The 19183-nt window shown below is 33.6% G+C and overlaps 1 protein-coding gene across 1 annotated transcript in view; it reads right to left on the bottom strand.

Moving 5' to 3' along the window:
• The window catches only part of DMD (dystrophin), a 2292995-nt gene that overhangs the window by 1294643 nt on the left and 979169 nt on the right, over positions 1-19183 (bottom strand). Inside the window, 2 exon segments of the mRNA XM_026451980.1 lie at positions 12597-12767; positions 18569-18724. Of these exon segments, the coding sequence (XP_026307765.1) occupies positions 12597-12767; positions 18569-18724 (327 nt within the window).

Genomic DNA, 19183 nt, shown 5'->3' with positions numbered 1-19183 from the left:
CCTATGACATGATTGTAAGTCCACCTTCAGGAGATTCGAGAGAAGTTGAAGGCAAACTATATACTTGGCACTAAGGGTTTTTATGATGGAGGGGAAAATGTCTGACATAAGTAAAGTCCAATTAAACTATAAATTGCCACAATGTCTAATATATTATTTATTTTCCATATGTTACTTTGTAACATTTGATAGCTCCAGTATAAATAGTCCAAATACTAAGCACTAACTTTCATGATTTCAAACAAATTTGCTGTCTACTTCTTAGCCATAATAATTTGTAAATGCTACTCTAATTTCCCTATTATAAAAGAATGAGTATAGCCGGGCGCGGTGGCTCAAGCCTGTAATCCCAGCACTTTGGGAGGCCGAGACGGGCGGATCACGAGGTCAGGAGATCGAGACCATCCTGGCTAACACGGTGAAACCCCGTCTCTACTAAAAATACAAAAACTAGCCGGGCGAGGTGGCGGGCGCCTGTAGTCCCAGCTACTTGGGAGGCTGAGGCAGGAGAATGGCGTAAACCCGGGAGGCGGAGCTTGCAGTGAGCTGAGATCCCGCCACTACACTCGACTCCCGGACAGAGAGCAAGACCCCCCCTCAAAAAAAAAAAAAAAAAAAAAGAATGAGTATAATGAGTTAATTTATTCCAGTGAAGTCATACCCCATGTTGATGGGAAGGATGAAGAATGCATTCTGATTCATTCATTCCCCATATCTACAAGTTTAATTGCTTGTAGAAATTTAAAATGGCATGTTAGGTTCAGGGTTCAGCTATCAGCTCACTTCACTGATACAGTAGCAAGATGGAAAAACCTTCTCCATTGATCTCTGCTGATTATACCATCAGCATTTTTCATCATTTTTATTTAATAGTAGAATGGTAAAAATTATTGGAACAATTATCTGGTCCCATAGGAACACCTTTACAAATATTTTCCTTCAGGTAAAGAAATGTAGCTCATTTAACCTCCATTCTCTCCTCCACCCATTTCACATTTTCACAAGTTTTCCAATACCTTCCACAAATTTTCTCGGAATTTCTCAGGGACTTATATTCTTAAGATAACTTCTCTGTCTGATCTCCTGTTATTTTCACTATTTATTTATTTATTTATTTATTTATTTATTTATTTATTTATTTATTTATTTTTGAGACGGAGTCTCGCACTGTCGCCCAGGCTTTAGTGCAGTGGCACAATCTTAGCTCACTGTAAGCTCCGCCTCCCAGGTTCACTCCATTCTCCTGCCTCAGCCTCCCAAGTAGCTGGGACTACAGGCACCCGCCACCACGTCCAGTTATTTTTTTTTTTTTTTGTATTTTTAGTAGAGATGGGGTTTCACTGTGTTAGCCAGTATGGTCTTGATCTCCTGACCTCGTGATCTGCCCGTCTTGGCCTCCCAAAGTGCTGGGATTACAGGCGTGAGCCACTGTGCCCAGCCCACTCCCTCTTTTTAACCAAATTTTATTACCTTAAGAGTCTCCTGTTCTCTAGAGCCTATCTTCAATCAGCACCACATTTATTTAACTATGTACCTTAACATCAATTTCCTTGTAGATTCCTCCCTTTACTAGGGCTCAATTAAATTTGGGCTTATTTTAGCTATTCCTTTCTCTTACGCATGTTCCCTGTAATATGAATAAAAGACTAACTAAAACATCCATAAAAGGCATCTTGAGAGGTCCCCCTACCCAAGTGAGTTCTGCACTTAGTATTTGCAAATATTATACCATTTCTGATCACAGGGAACAGGAGAGAGTTCTTTCACCTTTTAACTACGCAACATATTCATGGAAAGAAAAGGAATACATTGCCATATTACTGCAGTTCTAAGATGTGCATTTGTCACATTTTAAGGATTTGGAAATTGAGATGTAACATACAATTTAGGTTTACCTTGAAAGTGGTAGTGTTTTTGTTTTTAATTCTCAGCAGCTGTAGTCATATCAGTGGTGCATCACACAATCTAACATGTCTTAAACATGAGGAAATGAGATGCTAATTGCTTTTTCAGACCCCAACATTACTCTATCATAGCCAGAGGTTTAGGACATATTTTACTATTAGGCTAATGTGACAGAATAATACAATGATAAATTCAAAAAGAACATAAAACATTAAATAGTGGATTCTATAGCAATATGTATTGACTTTTTAATAATAATGTATTATTAAAGAAGAATTTCATGAAAGCAGAATGAACAGAACAGAAATAACAGCTCTAACTATAATGACAGTGAATAGTGACTCCAATGGCATTTAACAGATGTTCTATTTTCTAAGTAACAGCTGCTTGATGCATTCATTGCACTAAGTTAATGATCTGCTAGTGTTATTTCACTTCGCAGATAAATTATTGTGCTTGCTTTTAAAAAAGAAGATATGTGATTTTTCATGGGAATGAGAGTATAACAGACTTTAGGGTAAGTAATAGTTCTTATATTTTTATTGCTAAGAGGAGTGACGAGTTGAGGCAGTTATCCAGATAATCTAGGACCAGAAACCAGATCTCTTTAAACTGTGAAAGCTGACGGTCTAAAAAAATATACACAAGACATGGTTGACTGAGCTGAATTCAGTTCTCATCAGACAACTTGAAATTCGTGGATCTTGTATCACATTATCTAGTGATTCTCAACTTTGCTGAATAAGAGAGCTGGTTACAGTTAGACTAATTAAATCAGAATCTCTGGAAGTGGGCCCCAAACATTGGTATACTTTTCAAGTTTCTCGGGTGATTTTGATGTGCAACCAACGTTGAAAACCACAGGCAAACAGGAAGATGCATTCTAAGTTTTTATTGAGTGACAGTCATTAAATTCTAAAAGTAAACTGAAAGCGAAAGGATAATTGAGGAACTAGTAATTGTTCTTCCTGATGCTAAATATTATCAAACTTTGTTTCCAAAATAAATGTGAAAAACACAGTAACTTGTTAAGCAAGTGGCTATTTTATTCTTCATTTAACACCTTGAGTTAAATTTATTAATACCATTTTTGTGTGCGTGCGTGTGTATGTATGTGTGTGTGTGTTCCTCTCAGGCAACTCTTGGCATACTAAGACTACTGTTAATAAAACAGGCGGTAGGATGAACATACTATAGGACCAAATTTTTTTTCCAGAAAATCTTATTCTACCAGTGGAAATTTTAGATGACACCATGGATATTTAGGGGTTTAATAGAACTAAATTATTTAACTGAGTTGGAGTTTTTGATGATTAAAACAACATTAGAAATAAAATGTTAGTGATTAAATCAGAAAATCATATAGATTAGACTTTGTCAAAGCTTGTATTTCCCAAACGTGATGATCATCAGGGAAGTAAACCCCCAATTAATCACATACATATTTACTTTCCTGTGGTTATATTTTCATGCTCAATTCATATGCTAAACAATATTGGCCAGTAATGGGATATTCAGATTGATTTACTTACACTCAACTAATCAGAGTGATTTTAAGATATTAACAAACAATATATGAAATCTAAAAATCACACCAGTGGGGACAGACTACAGACTGTAATCGATGATAGATACACAGGTTTTCATTTTATTATTTTAATGAGGGCTTACATTGTCTGCTCTTGAAATTTAGCCATGGTTTGTTTCATTCTTACTGTGAATGAGTAGCTTTTTTGTTACTTTAAGCTTAGATTACTTTAAAATTACTAGAAAATAATATTTCTTATGATAATCTGGTATAGTGGAAAAAATTGTTGAAATCAGGCATAGTATTGGATTCTAGTTACAGTTTCGCTATGTACCAGGACTTGTATCTTTCCATCTATAAAACTGAAACATTTGATCACATGATTATTTTTGTTCTAAAACTTGTAAAATTTTAGATTCACATCAGCATTTTTTCTCTTAAGAACTGCTTTGTCATTATAATTTTCAACTGTTAATTTGCAGGTTATGTTTAAATAGGTATTTCATAAGTAAGTCCTATGTGTCAGGCAATATCTTATGTATATGGGAAATATCAGTGAGCAAAATAGACATTTTTCCCTGTCCTTTTGCTGAATGAAATATTATTGCCTACATAACAGTCCAAGAGAGTAGGGGGTATCATGACAGCTCAAGGAACTTGTGCAGTTCCGGTATTCAAACTCTTCAGGTGGTAGTAATCTCCTGTAGATTGCCTTGCCATTTCCTCCCATCATCTCTATTCTATAGCTATCAGTGTTTCTCACCTCAGCCTAGAAAATTCCATTAACAGAAAAGGAAAAGTATCTAAACATTTATGGGGTGATAAATATCACTGTGATGGCTGCCTCGTGGCACTGTTGTTGTCTGGACCATGCAGCTAGCTAGGAGTGATTCTTATTTGTAAAATCTTAACATTAATTTTACCCTCTTTAATACTACTCTGATGGAAGAAGATTGAATTTAAAAATACAGTGAAAGGGTTATGTGGCTGTGGGAAGGTCCAATTAGCATTAGTAGTTTAAATTTTCAATTTTCATCATCAATCTTTTATCTCATTTGTTCATATTCTCAAATGGTTTTCCTCCTGTCATTTTAATTTAAAAAATTTCTTTACCTTTTCAACAATTTGGCATACTTTTAAAATTTATTCTTTTTTTATATATAACTGTAATTTGGAAGCATGGTCATAGAGTAAGGGTAGACAGGACAGTTTTCTTACTTGCAGCTGTCCCTTCAGTTAGTCAACCCTGACCACATCCTAGCTACTTCTGGAAGTTCTCCCATTCTTTCTCTGTGGGCTCATTAAGAATTAGAATACCTAAGATATTCTTGAGTTCATAAATCCCTTCAAGTAGATGGTATCTTTAAACATCTTAAATTGTCATGCACCACCCAGTATCTTTTGGAAGGGCTATGCATTCTAGTATCTATGGTTTGGAGTGTGTGACTATTGAATTTTGAGCAGGAAGAAAACTTAGATGAATCATTCTATTTAGCAAAGACCAATTCTACAATGCCCCTGGCCTATCAAAAGGATCCTAGAAATGCCAAACCTCTGATGCTCATTCAAGAAGACACGGCAAAATTCTAGGGTCAAACAGGGCACTGCTTTTATATTAGCTTTCATCTGGTTCAGGAGTTTGAATATGTTCTGTAAATGGCCACACAGTAGTTGTTCTAGGCTTTGTGAGCGATATAGTCTCTGTCACAATTATTCAACTCTGCTGTTGTAGCACAAAAGCAGCCAGAAAAAATAAACAAATATAAATTGATACACCTCAATAAAGTCTTATGTACAGGCACTGACGTTTGCATTTTTAATAATTTTTATGTGTCTTGAAGTATGTAGTTCTTCTTTTAATTTTTTCCAACCATTTACATAAAAACAATTTTCATCCCATGGGCTGTACAAAAGAAGGTGGCTGAATGGATTAGGCCTACCAATTATAGTTCGCCCATCTCTGCTCTCATTTATCTGACTCTAATTAATTTGCCTTCCTCTTGGTGAGAGAGTTTCTTAGGCATTGTTCTCTATTAGGAAGTTCAAGAAGTTGGCTAGAATTGATATGGCTCCTACTAGCTCAGCTCTTTTCATGGTTCCCACGGTAACATTAATCCTCATATTAAGGATCCTGGACCCACATGACTTTGAAATCCTTAGGAGAGTGAATGACTATTACAAATCTAATCATGGTCACCCTATGAAAGCAATCAACATCTGTTATTTTCTGACTTTTTAACAAAAGCCATTCTGACTGGTGTGAGATGCTATCTTATTTAGGGTTTAATTGGCATCTCTCTGATGATTAGTGATGTTGAAGATTTTTTCATATGCTTATTGGCCGCTTGTATGTCTTCTTTTGAGGAGTGTCTATTCATGTTCTTTGTCCTGTTTTTAATGTGTTTTTTTATTTTTTAATTTCTTGTTGACAAGTTTAAGTTCCTTATAGATTCTGGATATTATTCTTCTGTCAGATGCACAGTTTGCAAATATTTTCTCCCATTCTGGAGGTTATCTGCTTACTGTGTTGATTGTTTCTTTTGCTGTACAGAAGCTTTAATTTAATCAAGTCTCATTTGTCAATTTTTGTTTTTGTTGCATTTGTCATTGAGGTCTTGGTCATAAATTCTTTGCCTAAGCCAGTGTCCAGAAGAACTTTTCCTAGGTTTTCTTCTAGGATTTTTAGTAGTTTGAGGACTTACATTTAAGACTTTAATCCTCCTTGAGTTAATTTTTATATACTGTGAAAGGTAGGGGTCCAAGTTCATTCCTCTATATATGGCTAGCCAGCTATCCCAGCAACATTTAATGAATAAGGTGTCCTTTCTCTGTTGCTTATTTTTGCCAACTTTGTCAAAAATCAGTTGGTTGTAGGTGTGCAGCTTTATTTCTGAGTTCTCTATTCATCCCATTGATCTATGTGTCTCTATCTGTAACAGTATTATGCTGGTTGGGTTACTACAGCTTTGTAGAATATTTTGAAGTGAGGCAATGTAATGCTTTCAACTTTGTTCTTTTGGCTTAGGATTGCTTTGGCTATTTGGGCTCCTTTTTGGTTCCATATGAATTTTAGAATTGTTACACAATAGACCCATGTAACAAACCTGCACATGTAACCCCTGAATCTAAAGTAATTTAAAACAGAAAGTAATTGAGAAACAGAGAAAGGGATATGGAGCTTTTTGCACACTTGTCTTGTTTACAAAAAGGGAAATGAGATCATTTTCAGACGACCTTCAGTTCTGATGTTACTTCACCCAGTGACTTACAGATCTGTCCTCTCTAACAACGATTCTCTCTGAATAGAAGTGATCTTAAGGATAGCAGAACGTCACTGCTGCCACACAAACTGACCATTCACAGGCTAACTTTTGAGGAAAATTCTCAGTTCTCAGTTTGCACTATTCATTCCCTTGACTCTATTTTCACACGGGAATCATTGATAAGAATCTGTCAATCATGCTTCAACGTAGATAATAAAGTAAAAAAACCAAAACAAAACATAGAAACATCCTGTTTAAAAACTGGGAAGACAATGTTCCTTATTCATCTTGCTAAAATTAATCTGCTAGGTTGCTGTCCTGTTGCTCAATCAGGAGAATCTTTGGCCAGTGCTTAGCCAAACCAGATGAATGGTGGGCATGCTCTTTTGAAACCAGTAATTCTCATCAAGTAGGTGTTCCTTAATTACTAAGATTTATCTTACAGAACCTGGCTAGTGGGGTTTCCAAAAGGAAAAATCCCAAGCATTTGGTTTTGTATGTTTTCTTACGTTCTTATATGTTATTTTAGACACACAGAAAGTATACCAGATGTAATCATTACTTCTGTACGCATAACACATCTTAAGGAATGAAATATTACAAATATCATTTAAGCGTCCTGTTCACATCCCACCCATTCTTTTGTCTTTCCTCACAGAGATAGCTCTTGTTCTGTATTCAGTTTATATTACTTCCCACACACGTTTCTGCTTTTACTATATATTATATATAACTTAATAACGTATATTTCTACATATTTTATCCTTTTCGTAAATGGTATCACTCTGCAACATTTAAGGTGTTTCCAATTTTACTATATTTCTCAAGAAGCTTCATTTTTATAACATCTCTTTCATCATTTTAGGCAACCTTCCCCTTCCTTTTTAAAGGGGACAGCATTAGAAAATAAATGGTGAATTGCCCCCTAAGCCTATGCCCAGTTTATGAAGAACATAACTGATATTTTGGCCAGTATAAGAAACTCTCCTGGCCGGGTGCGGTGACTCACACCTGTAATCCCAGCACTTTGGGAGGCTGAGGCAGGTGGATGACCTGAGGTCAGGAGTTTGAGACCAGCCTGACCAACATGGTGAAACCCCACCTCTTCTGAAAATACAAAAAATTAGCAGGGCGTGGTGGCGGGTGTCTGTAATCCAAGCTACCCTGGAGGCTGGGGCAGGAGAATCGCTTGAACCCAGGAGGCGGAGGTTGCAGTGAACCGAGATCGGGCCATTGCACTCCTGTCTGGGTGACAAGAGCGAAACTCCATCTCAAAATAAATAAATAAGAATAAACTCATGCAGCCATAAAAAAGGATGAGTTTGCGTCCTTTGTAGGGACATGGATGCAGCTGGAAACCATCATTCTTAGCAAACTATCACAAGAAGAGAAAACCAAACACCGCATGTTCTCACTCATAGGTGGGAACTGAACAATGAGCTCACTTGGACTCGGGAAGGGGAACATCACACACTGGGGCCTATCATGGGGAGGGGGGAGCGGGGAGGGATTGCATTGGGGAGTTATACCTGATATAAATGATGAATTGATGGGTGCTGACGAGTTGATGGGTGCAGCACACCAACATGGCACATGTATACATATGTAACAAACCTGCACGTTATGCACATGTACCCTAGAACTTAAAGTATAATTAAAAAAATAAAAAAAAAAAAAAAAAAAAGAATAAACTCTTCCTTTCAGTATCTATTTAGTTTCCCTACAAGTTGGAATAATTCATCTCAATGCTAGTAATACTGCTCTGAAGGTGCATGCGGCTGACTCAAGTATTGCTCACGCTATGATGATTGTCTCATTTTATTAATTCTGTGTATTTTATGGTAGGCCTAAATGATAGTTCTGATGGGCCCTTATTTAGAATTTTGGTAGTACTGGAAAACTGCTTTCACATGGACTATGGCTCCATAGATAGGTGATGAAATATTATTAAATTAATTAAATAACACAAACTAGTAGGAAATGGAGAAACAGCAAGAATGCCTGACTGCTTTGGTGGTCACCAACATAGTTTATATTATAGACAATGCATCTGGGGCCTGCCCACAGCCACGGTAAGGAGGTGAAATGAGTATAGAGAATCCAGTTTTTTTTTTTTTTTTTTTTTTCTCATAAAAACTCAAGTGTTAGATCATTGTGGAAGGGCTTGATTTGATATGACAGGGATTTCTGATAAACAGCATTGGTGACATGAATACAATAAGCCAGACCATGGAAGACTAGACTGATTATCTGATTTTAATGTTAGATTCATTTTTCTCAGCTTTGTGATGTAAGAAAAACTGAATTGAACTTTAAATATCCTGATACTTTTCTAATTTAGGATAGGAAAATTTCTCAATTATATAACATGGTTAGTTACAAACCAAAACCCTAAAACTTTTATGTCACATGAAGACTTTATGAAATCTATACTACTATAGATTAGTAAAATCTATATTGTTTCTAAGGTGACTTCTGATTCTCCAACTGGAGCAATACCTCCAAATCCTTTGCTAATTTTGATCTTGAAAAGCGAATTCTAGTTTTCTCAAATCATAGGAAAAACTAATACATTTAGACTCAGTATTATCATTGACCACTATATTAATTTTCATCACACTCAGTACTTCATACTTCATGCCCCCTATAAAACATTCTCACTTCACCTTTTGATTGCCATCATCAAGAGAGTACTACTGAGCTTTATTTTCAATAGCTTTTATAGCTAAAGCAATAGCCCAACTGTGTTTTCAAATAAATCTATTCACTGAGAGATTGATACAGGTTCCTAGAGAAGTCAACATATTTTGAGTTGTTGATGGTGAGTTTTCTTTCTTCAGTTATGCTTGGCACGAAAAGGCTCAATAGCCAATTTCTCTGTGACTGGTTCAAACACAAAACTCTATGTTAGCAAAAATTTTTAGCTATTGAAGCCTTCTAGTATTATGGCATACACATGAATATGAAACCCTGCTTTTCAATTAGATATAGAGCCAAGTATACAAATGTGTTATCAGCTAGAAACAATCTGACTTCTTTCCAGGAAAAAGATACAGAAACATTTATTCTGTATTCAGAGAAAATAACCTTCAAATCTCTGATGCCTAATTCTACTTAAAAGCTCAGTTGCAGGAAAGCATATTCACGGAAGGTTATATGATGTGATAATTACGTATTGCATGCCTGTATAAAAATCTCATGTAATTCGTAAATATATACACCTACTATGTATCCATACAAAATTAAAAATTAATAAAATAAAGAATCTAAGAATCTGAAAACAATTGCTAGAGTACTTTAGACTTCTCCTTCAATATTTTTTCCTCTGATAGGATTGCTTTTGCTGAATGGCCCTTTAGCACTAAAGTTTTCTATTGCATGGAGCCATGTTGGTAGAAAAAAAATAAACATTCTTATTGTTTATTATAAGAATATTAATCAGCTTGTTATCACCTTTATGACCCTCCCATTTATTTTCTTCTGGCACTAAGTTCTAGCAAAAAGCTAACATACTACTAGTAAAGTTACAATTATTTTAATTCTTATTTTAATAATTTAGAAACTTTGGGTCTCATAAATATGTTTACCTCTTGGTTTTGTCTGTTAGGAAGCTTGGTGTCAATTTGTGACTTTATTGTTCCCTGTCCATTCCACCACCCATGAGACATTGTGGATATATTTCTATGTACTTGTTTTTTTTATTATTTATCTACTATAATTTTCCTTTTCCTAGTTTTCCAGTTTATTTAGGCTTGTCAAGTTATGCCATATGTATCTCTTTAAGTCACCCTAAATAATTTTTCTGGAATTTTATATTAAATATAATTCAGATACTTTAAGATAAAACTGATAATATTTAGCTATAGTCAATGTACTTGAAATTATGCTTTGTTTGGATAAACTAAAGGTCAAATAATCACTTCATGAGTAATAGACATTTTTATGTATTTGAATATTTGAAACTAGATGTTCAAATATTTTCATACAAAAATAATGTTCTTAGGTCAATGCAACTGAGAGAAATTCAGTAGATATAAATTAAATTGTCTAAAATTTTTAAAAAATAATAATAAAGAAATTGACTCTAGATATTCAATTTTCTGCAGTCACATTCCAAATACTTGGAATGACTGGCAACTACATTTAATGTATTGCATTTAAATGAATTTAATTTAGTTTTTTAAAATTTTACATTTATCTTTTGAAACAGCAGTTAAAACTTATAGCTTGAATCGAGCTCTCCACCTACCAAGAAACCATGAGAAATGAGAATGTACTCAATAGTCATGGGGTTTCATATATGAGAGTTTGAATTTTATGCTAAATTATTAGAATGATTACCATAAATCTGACTGACTTAGATCTGCAGGGTGTATCTTTTTCTTTTATGATTATTATTTTTAAAGAAATAATGAGCACCTTCCAAATAAATTGGTAAAAAAAAAAATTCTGTAATTTAGATGCAAATGAATATACTTTTTATATGACAAGTAAGAGATTTTAGAGTATGTCATTAACAGCTTAGAGTTTCAAAAGATCTAGATAGAGTGACAAAGTATCTTTACTCTACAAAGAAAGAAAATAAATTCCAGCTTTCTAAGCTTTGTTTTTTTCTACTAGATCTCAAATTAGCTCTGCTCCTTGACTTTATGAAAAATATTTTCCAGGCAGATTCAACAAGCAGATAATTCTCCAGACTATTCAAGCCTTCTATATGACAAGGATAACCTAGAAACCTTTGCAAAGTTCATTACCTTATAATATTTGAATGATTTCATGGGGAGGCTAATGCAAAAGTACCTCAAGTAATACGTTTGAATGATAAGAAAAAATAAGGCTAATGTGAGTTTTAACCTGTATATACTTTATCTTCCTTGCTATAGTAATCTCATATATGATCCTGAGTAACTATAATTCAGTATCTTATCTAACATTAAATTTATTCTGAAAGAGAAGAAAAACAATTTAATTCACTACTATGTATGTGAAAATATTTTATGTAACAAAATATATTACTACTTGTTCTCTGAATCTACATAAAGACGGTTTTCAGTTTGGGTCTCATTTATATGATTGTAAGTTTTTACAAAATGTACTGAAAATTTCCCAACTTTGAATCATCTGGATAGCCACATTGAATTAAAAATAAAGCACAAACTTCTTATACATCTAGTTAATTTGGTAACTTTAAAACATCAAGTGGGTGCAAATGGCCTAACACATTGGCAAACTTTGAGGTAAAACACGTTATCAGTATCAGCTATTTTCTTTATATCAACACACTTTCCAGTAATCTGGTAATGAATAAACTGTAAAAAAAAAAAGTATTAAGCTGTGAGTCTCTTCATTTAAGTTCTAAGCAGCATGAAATGACTGGCCATCAGAGAAAGGGCAAGAATTTAACAGCTAACAATTACAGGAGCCCTTTTGTCATTTGATGATGGGAATGATAGCCCCTGCATAGACACCTCGAGATTCTTTCTGAAATGCGACTTTGGCAATATGCTAATCTTGCAAGTCTTGTCTAGCCCAACTGTCTTCAATCTCTGTGTCCTTGTCCTCTTCATGACTGTGGGATTCATTTGGGCAGTATCGTCTTAGGCAAGCCAGTATATTATAGGATCTCATCTCTGGACCAATTTTCAGACTAATGATCTATGTATTTTTTAAGGTCTTATTCATAATTTACTGAACTCTAAGGTAGCTTCGGAGAGACTCTTGCTAAAGCTTACCATTGGTTTTATCATGGTCCTGAAAAGCACAGATGAATTTTTAAGAAAGGGAAAATGAAACAATATTTATAATGCTATTATTGCTACATGTTAATACTTCCTTACAAAATCATATTACTATGTGTTTTCATGCATGTTCAAAATAACCTTCGGTGATATAGGTTTTACCTTTCCCCAGGCAACTTCAGAATCCAAATTACTAGGCATTCCTTCAACTGCTGATCGCTTTGTCAATTCCATATCTGTAGCTGCCAGCCATTCTGTCAAGACATTCATTTCCTTTCGCATCTTACGGGACAGTTTTAAGCATTTCTCCAACTGTTGCTTTCTTTCTGTTACCTGAAAAGAAGTATAATAAAATGTAATTTAGTTTACTCTTTAATTCAAATTTAGTTATAACCACTTATTTGGAACTTTTATATTTCTTTTATTTAAAATAACTATTTTCTTACAGATTTTAAAATAATATCTTATAAAATCATATATTCTGAATATTCAGAGTGAATAAAAATTGTCTAGGGCAGATGAGATCGTCTGTCCAAAAGACAGAGTCTTGTATGTTGTCATGGTAGAAAAGAAAGCTATAAGCATTTTTCTCTAATATAAGATAATTTATGGCCAAAATTTACGATAAATAAAATGATACAAGTCAAACTGAAGATAAAACTCATTCCTCACTGAAAACTTACTGTCATTTGTCAACAATATGGCAAGAAGGTTTACGATCCTCTATATACAAATGAGGCTTGCTCATGCTGGTAAGGAACCGAAATGAAGACAGCAGATTAATTCTCTCAAAAGGTAAAAGTATTTGTGTAATACCTGGAATTATTAATTGTATCCTCATTGCATCTTTAAAGTGTCTTACATCTGCTCAAAAACAATACAGTGAATAGGTGACTTCCTCCTTAAACACAATTTTGCCATCCAATAGGAACAAAAAGATGAATGCGAAGACAATATTCATCCCCATTAATAGAAAAACTCATGACTTGATCCTGTGCTCCTGTTCTCAGTGTTTGATACCAAGACCTCAAAAGCAAATTATCCATATTCTCACATAAGAAATGAACAAATTTGTATTTCTCCACCACCTTGTCAGATGTGCCTATATTTTGTTAATAATTTCAGTTGGTTGGTTTAATAAAAAGCCCAGCATCTCTTTCTACTAAATGCAGTCAAATCATCAACAAAAGCCAGGTAAATTATAATTTCTCAAAGGCAAATCTTCTTGCCTCACAAATCATTAGATTACTCCCCCATACCCCTGAAAGTTCCTTGAACAAAGAGAGGGTTTGCTAAATATGCTTTATATATGGAATAAAGGAATGAATGAAGACTTGCAAATCATTAATTATAAGTTATAACTGGTGGAATTTACACATAAAGAGTTTAAACTCTTAAAAGTTGCTCCTGGTGTTTTTTTTGTTTTTGTTTTGTTGTTGTTGTTGTTGTTGTTATGTGTTTTCACTATATATATATATATATATGTAGACTCTTTCCTGTCATGAAGACTGGGAATCTGAACAGTAGATATAAATATTTGGCTCTGCAGAAACAGCATGATGGAATATAAGTATGTGAGGCTCTGCAATACCTAGTGGACTCACAACTTGAGTATGATTTTTGGCAGAACACCTCATTTTTCTATCAAATGGGATGACTATACTTATTAATAGAACACAGGAATATTCTGAGGGTAAAACCAGACAACATTTTGAGAGAGTGTGACATATTGTAAGACCTCAATCCCTTCCTTTATTCTCATTATTTACCTTTAGGGATGGTTCAATAAAAACTGTGCCTGAATGTACAGAGCAAAAGCTTTATTTACATTTATTTTACTACCTTACAGGTAAATAAAACACGGACAAGATTTGGCTTTTGTTGCTAAGAGATCTGAAAGGTAGAGTCCAGATTAATTTCAATTGTAATGGAATTGGTTAAAACAATACCACCACCAGCATTTGTGCATCACGCCCTAGGCATAATAGGTACCACTGACTGATACATATATATACACAAAGATATATATATATATATCATATATATATATATATCAGTCATATATACATACAAACATATATATGTGTGTGTGTCTGTGTGTACAACCGAAACAAGAATCTAGTTATAAGCAAGAAAAACACCAAAGATGAAAATATGTATAAAGCATCTAAAATGCTACAATCAAAATAAATATTCCGGAACCCTGATAACAATTCCAATTCCAAAGAACGAAATTCATTATTTTCTTTAGAAGAGGCGTGTGTACATTTAGAAAACATTTAGTTGCTGAGACTGTAAATTCATTTTTTAAAAACAGATTTTCCCTTCTATTTTTTTTTCCTAAGTAAAAACATCTGCCCTTTTGACTGCAAGAATTTTATTTGTGTTGTAAGCGTGCATGGGGGGTGGGAGAAAATATACCTTACGGTGTGTTTCTATGCATATTTTTTCCTACACATTACTGGTAGAAAAATGATTCCAGATTCAATATTTCAAAGAAATTCTATCTTCCCAGAGCTAATGCATTATTGATTTTTATTTATTTCATTTTGTTTATTTCCAGCTAAATACATTTTTAAAAAACAGGAGACACTGCCATCTTAAGGAAAATTGAGTTTTATACTTTGTGTGTGTATGCGGGGAATGGATACATTTAACAGAATGCCACCTGCGGTAAAATGTTTTAGTAGTCATTGTTTCAGGAAGTTAACAATGTATTTACGGGATGATATTAGTATTGCTATTTATGTATATTTCCATAAAAATCAGAGCATAGAGAAATAAAAAGATATTATAGGTATTATTACATCAATGGTGCTAGGTGTAGTATCTCTTAATAAATTATATTTCTCTCCCCACTCATCACCATATAAGAATACAGTGAAAATGTAAGACAAGAAGAAAGTACTCTTCAGGAATCAAATGGACCAGCACCTTGATCTTGCACTCCCGAACTTGGAGGCTCCCGAACTTGGAGAAATCAATTTGTGTTGTTTAAGCCATCAAGTTTACTTTATTTTGTTATGGCAGCTGGAGTTGATTACTCCAAAAAGGTAATGCATACTGAATTGAGGCAGACACAACCATGTAAATTCTGAAGATGATTAAAACAGAAGGGTTCCTTCTTAAATAAAAAGAACAATGTAATAAAATTCCCTTTGTTGCCTTTGCTTTTATCAGACAAAGCTACTGCTGTTGAAAATATTTTGAGTCAAAATGCAGACAATATTTTTACTCTCAGCCAAAGAATACAGGACTTACAGCATTTTTATAAGATGGTATTTATACATGATCCCTCAGTCATAAATGTTTCTAAATCGATATTTACTTCAAAAACAAATTTTTGGCCTATGTTTTTGCTGTTTTCTGTGATATTATGATTTCTTCATACACTTTGATTTTGCTTTAAGGATACTACTATGTGGCAAATGGTTAGAAGAAATACAAGCTCTCAAATATGTATTTTCAGGAATAAATAGGGTTTTACATCATTATGAGAATCATTCATTTCTGAATAATAATCAACTCAGGGCACTATTATTCATCTAATGTCACTTTTATTGTTTTAAATTCTAATTGATTTAGTCTGTTATTTTATGCTAAATTTACTCTTGCAATGATTTTGTAAAAATTCCCTTGACAAAAAGTCCACACACAAAACAACTCTATTTTAAAAAGTAAACTGAGAAACTCCCCTTTACCAAAATGTGTATTTTCTTAATTTAAGAAATACTCATCCATACATTATTTTAGTATAAAGTCACACAGGCCAAATTATAAACAGAAAATTTGTAATTTACGATAACATAATTTATTTTATTAATTTATAATTTATAATTTATAATTATAAAAATAATATGTTTCCAGAGCTGAAGCTGTAGCATTAGGATTAATATTAGATATTATTCAATCTCTAATACATTTGAGACTAGAGATTATTCAGCCCTTCATAATTGATGTTAAATATGAAATAATTGGCATCTATAAAAATTGATAAGCACTGGAATGAGATAGCCAGTGCAGATACAACTTTTCTCTCTGTGGTGATCTTTAAAACAATGATACATTTCTCTAGAGGATACAAAGGTATCTCATTTCAAAGGTACCCCAGTAGACCAAACAAGCAGTTGAAATGTATTTTATTTCAAGATTATCATAATGTTTTCCCATCAATTGAGTATCAGTGTTCCTTATTTTGTTTCCTTATTTTGTAACAAAGTAGGAGAATCTTTTGTCATAGGATGGCAACAAACTTGTTTAAAACATACCAAATATAAATTAGAGGGTTTTTAAAATATAAAAACAAGACTATCAACTAACAAAAATGGTTACTTTCAGATTTCAATTTAATTCTAAAATTTACTTTCTATGATAAGGAATTTGCAATTAATATCTTCAAGATATAACCTTCAATCTACTTTCAGGGTGAGATACAAGAAATATGCCTCTCCTTAGCTATTTCTCAAACATGGACATTTGTATTTCTGTCTAAGATGAGGTGACAGACAATTTTATCAGTGATGTTGTTCTACTCACTAAAGTTGAGAGCCTGACTTGTAAAAATGTAACTTTTTATCCTCCATGAAATTCAGTTCTTTCAGTCAGAATGAAATTAAAATGTTAGAAGTCCATTTTTGGAAATAGTAAGATATCCGTTTATGGAAAGACATCCCATATTCATGGGTTGGAATAAATAATATTGTTAAGATGTCTGTACCACTCAAAGCAATTTACAGACTCGATGCAATCCCTATTAAAATTCCAGTGACATTTTTGGCAGATGTAAAAGAAACAATCCTAAATTTCATTTTGATCAACAAAAGACCCAGAATAGCCAAAACAATCTTAAGCCAAAAGAACGAAACTGGAGGTATGATAATTACCTGATTCAAAAGTATTCTATAATGCTCTAGTAATTAAAAGAGCAGGATAGTAGTATAAAAACAGACATATAGACCAAAGGAATAGAACAGAGAGTCCAAAAATAAATCCACATATTTATGATCAACTGATCAACCAAAGTGCTAAGAACACACAATGAAAAAAGGACATTCCCTTCGATAAATGATTCTGAGAAATTAGATATCCAAATGCAGGAGAATGCAATTGGACATTTATCTCACACCATATAAAAAAACAATTCAAAATGGACTGAAGACTTAAAACCTGAACCTGTAAAATGATTTGAAGAAAACAGGTAAAAGCTTCCTGATAGTGGTCTGGGCAAAATTTTTTTTTTTTTTTTTATCTGACTCCCAAAGCACAGGCAACAAGAGGAAAATTAGATGACTGTTATTGCATCAAACTAAAAAGCTTCTGCTTAGCAAAAGAAACAATCAACAGAGTGAAGAGACTACTTTGTATCATAATTTTAAACTATCAAAGCTCTAAATCCATACAGAATATTTGAGTTGAGCAAAGTGAGATAACTATCCTAGACATCCCACAGTTTTCGAAAGAGGAGATGTAGGCATCTTGAATTAACAGTGAGATGGAGTGGGGTCATGAGACTCTGATCAGGACAATGATACAAAAATAATTACAGAGCCATAGGTCTTAACTGGCTATCCATGCTACCTTATTAGCCAAGTGTGATAGATTTTGCAAGCCTTGGCCACATGGGGAAATAATTACTGTGTAATTTTTATACTTAATGTGGCCTATGTGGAATATGTTAACTACATTATACCTACATATAAATAGATACAGTTTATAATATTTACCAGTCTTCAAGTCATCACAAGCAGATTTATATAATGAAAATAAGGAGCATTTAGAATAAAAACACCCTTTTATAACTATCTCACGGAGCAGGAAAAACCTCCCTGAAGGTTACATTATTTTTCGATCTGAAAAAGCAGAGCCGCAGAGCCTCAATGATTAATTGTTGTTTCTTAATGAGAATTCCACATGGAAATATGTGTATATGTTCATCTTTGTGTGTGTGTGTGCACATATATATATACACACATACATATATATATGTGTGTGTGTATACACACACACACACACAGAAAGAGAGAGAGGGTTGTTTAGAATTTCTAAGACTCTAATCATACATAATTTACTGTCCCTTGCTTTACAATTTATAAGGAAAGTGGAAAGAAGTGTTTGTGGTCTCAGCATGCACACACCTTTGCTCCCAGCTCATTATAATGCAGTTTCAAAGCTGTTACTCTTTCATCGAGTTCTTTGGGATTTTCCGTCTGCTTTTTCTGTACAATCTGACGTCCAGTCTTTATCACCATTTCCACTTCAGACTTCACTTCACTCAGACTTTTATACAAGTTCTAAGTTTAAACATAAAACAAAACATAATAATCAGTAGAGTTAAAGTACTTCATAATATTATTAACAGAAAGAAATAGAGAGCCCCTTAATTGCTAGTCAATGCTTACAATTTTTATAGAGTAGCATTTTGTAGCAGTGGTCAATATCTAGCTTTTGCATTTTCTGTTGATTTTTCTATTTTTAATTGTCTACACAGATGCAGATATGTGTAATTTGCAGCTATTCTTATTAAACTGAGAGTTAATCATATATGTGTCTTGTGAGATACATGTATCTATTTATTCTTCAACGAACATAAATGTCAATTCTGAATTTTACATGACTTCTATTTTAAATGTTGGAGTTATATAATTCTAGCCATAAATTTGGATGAATTAATTCACTCATTCATCGGGTATTTATTGAGTTTATGAACCAGATAGTATCAGAATCACTGGGAAGTCAGTGGTGGCCAAAAC

Source organism: Piliocolobus tephrosceles, chromosome 12 (genome assembly GCF_002776525.5).
Source record: "Piliocolobus tephrosceles isolate RC106 chromosome 12, ASM277652v3, whole genome shotgun sequence".
In the NCBI taxonomy this organism is placed as follows: domain Eukaryota; kingdom Metazoa; phylum Chordata; class Mammalia; order Primates; family Cercopithecidae; genus Piliocolobus; species Piliocolobus tephrosceles.
The sequence above is the reverse complement of the archived record's forward strand: the minus strand, read 5'-3'. Positions and strand labels throughout refer to the sequence as shown.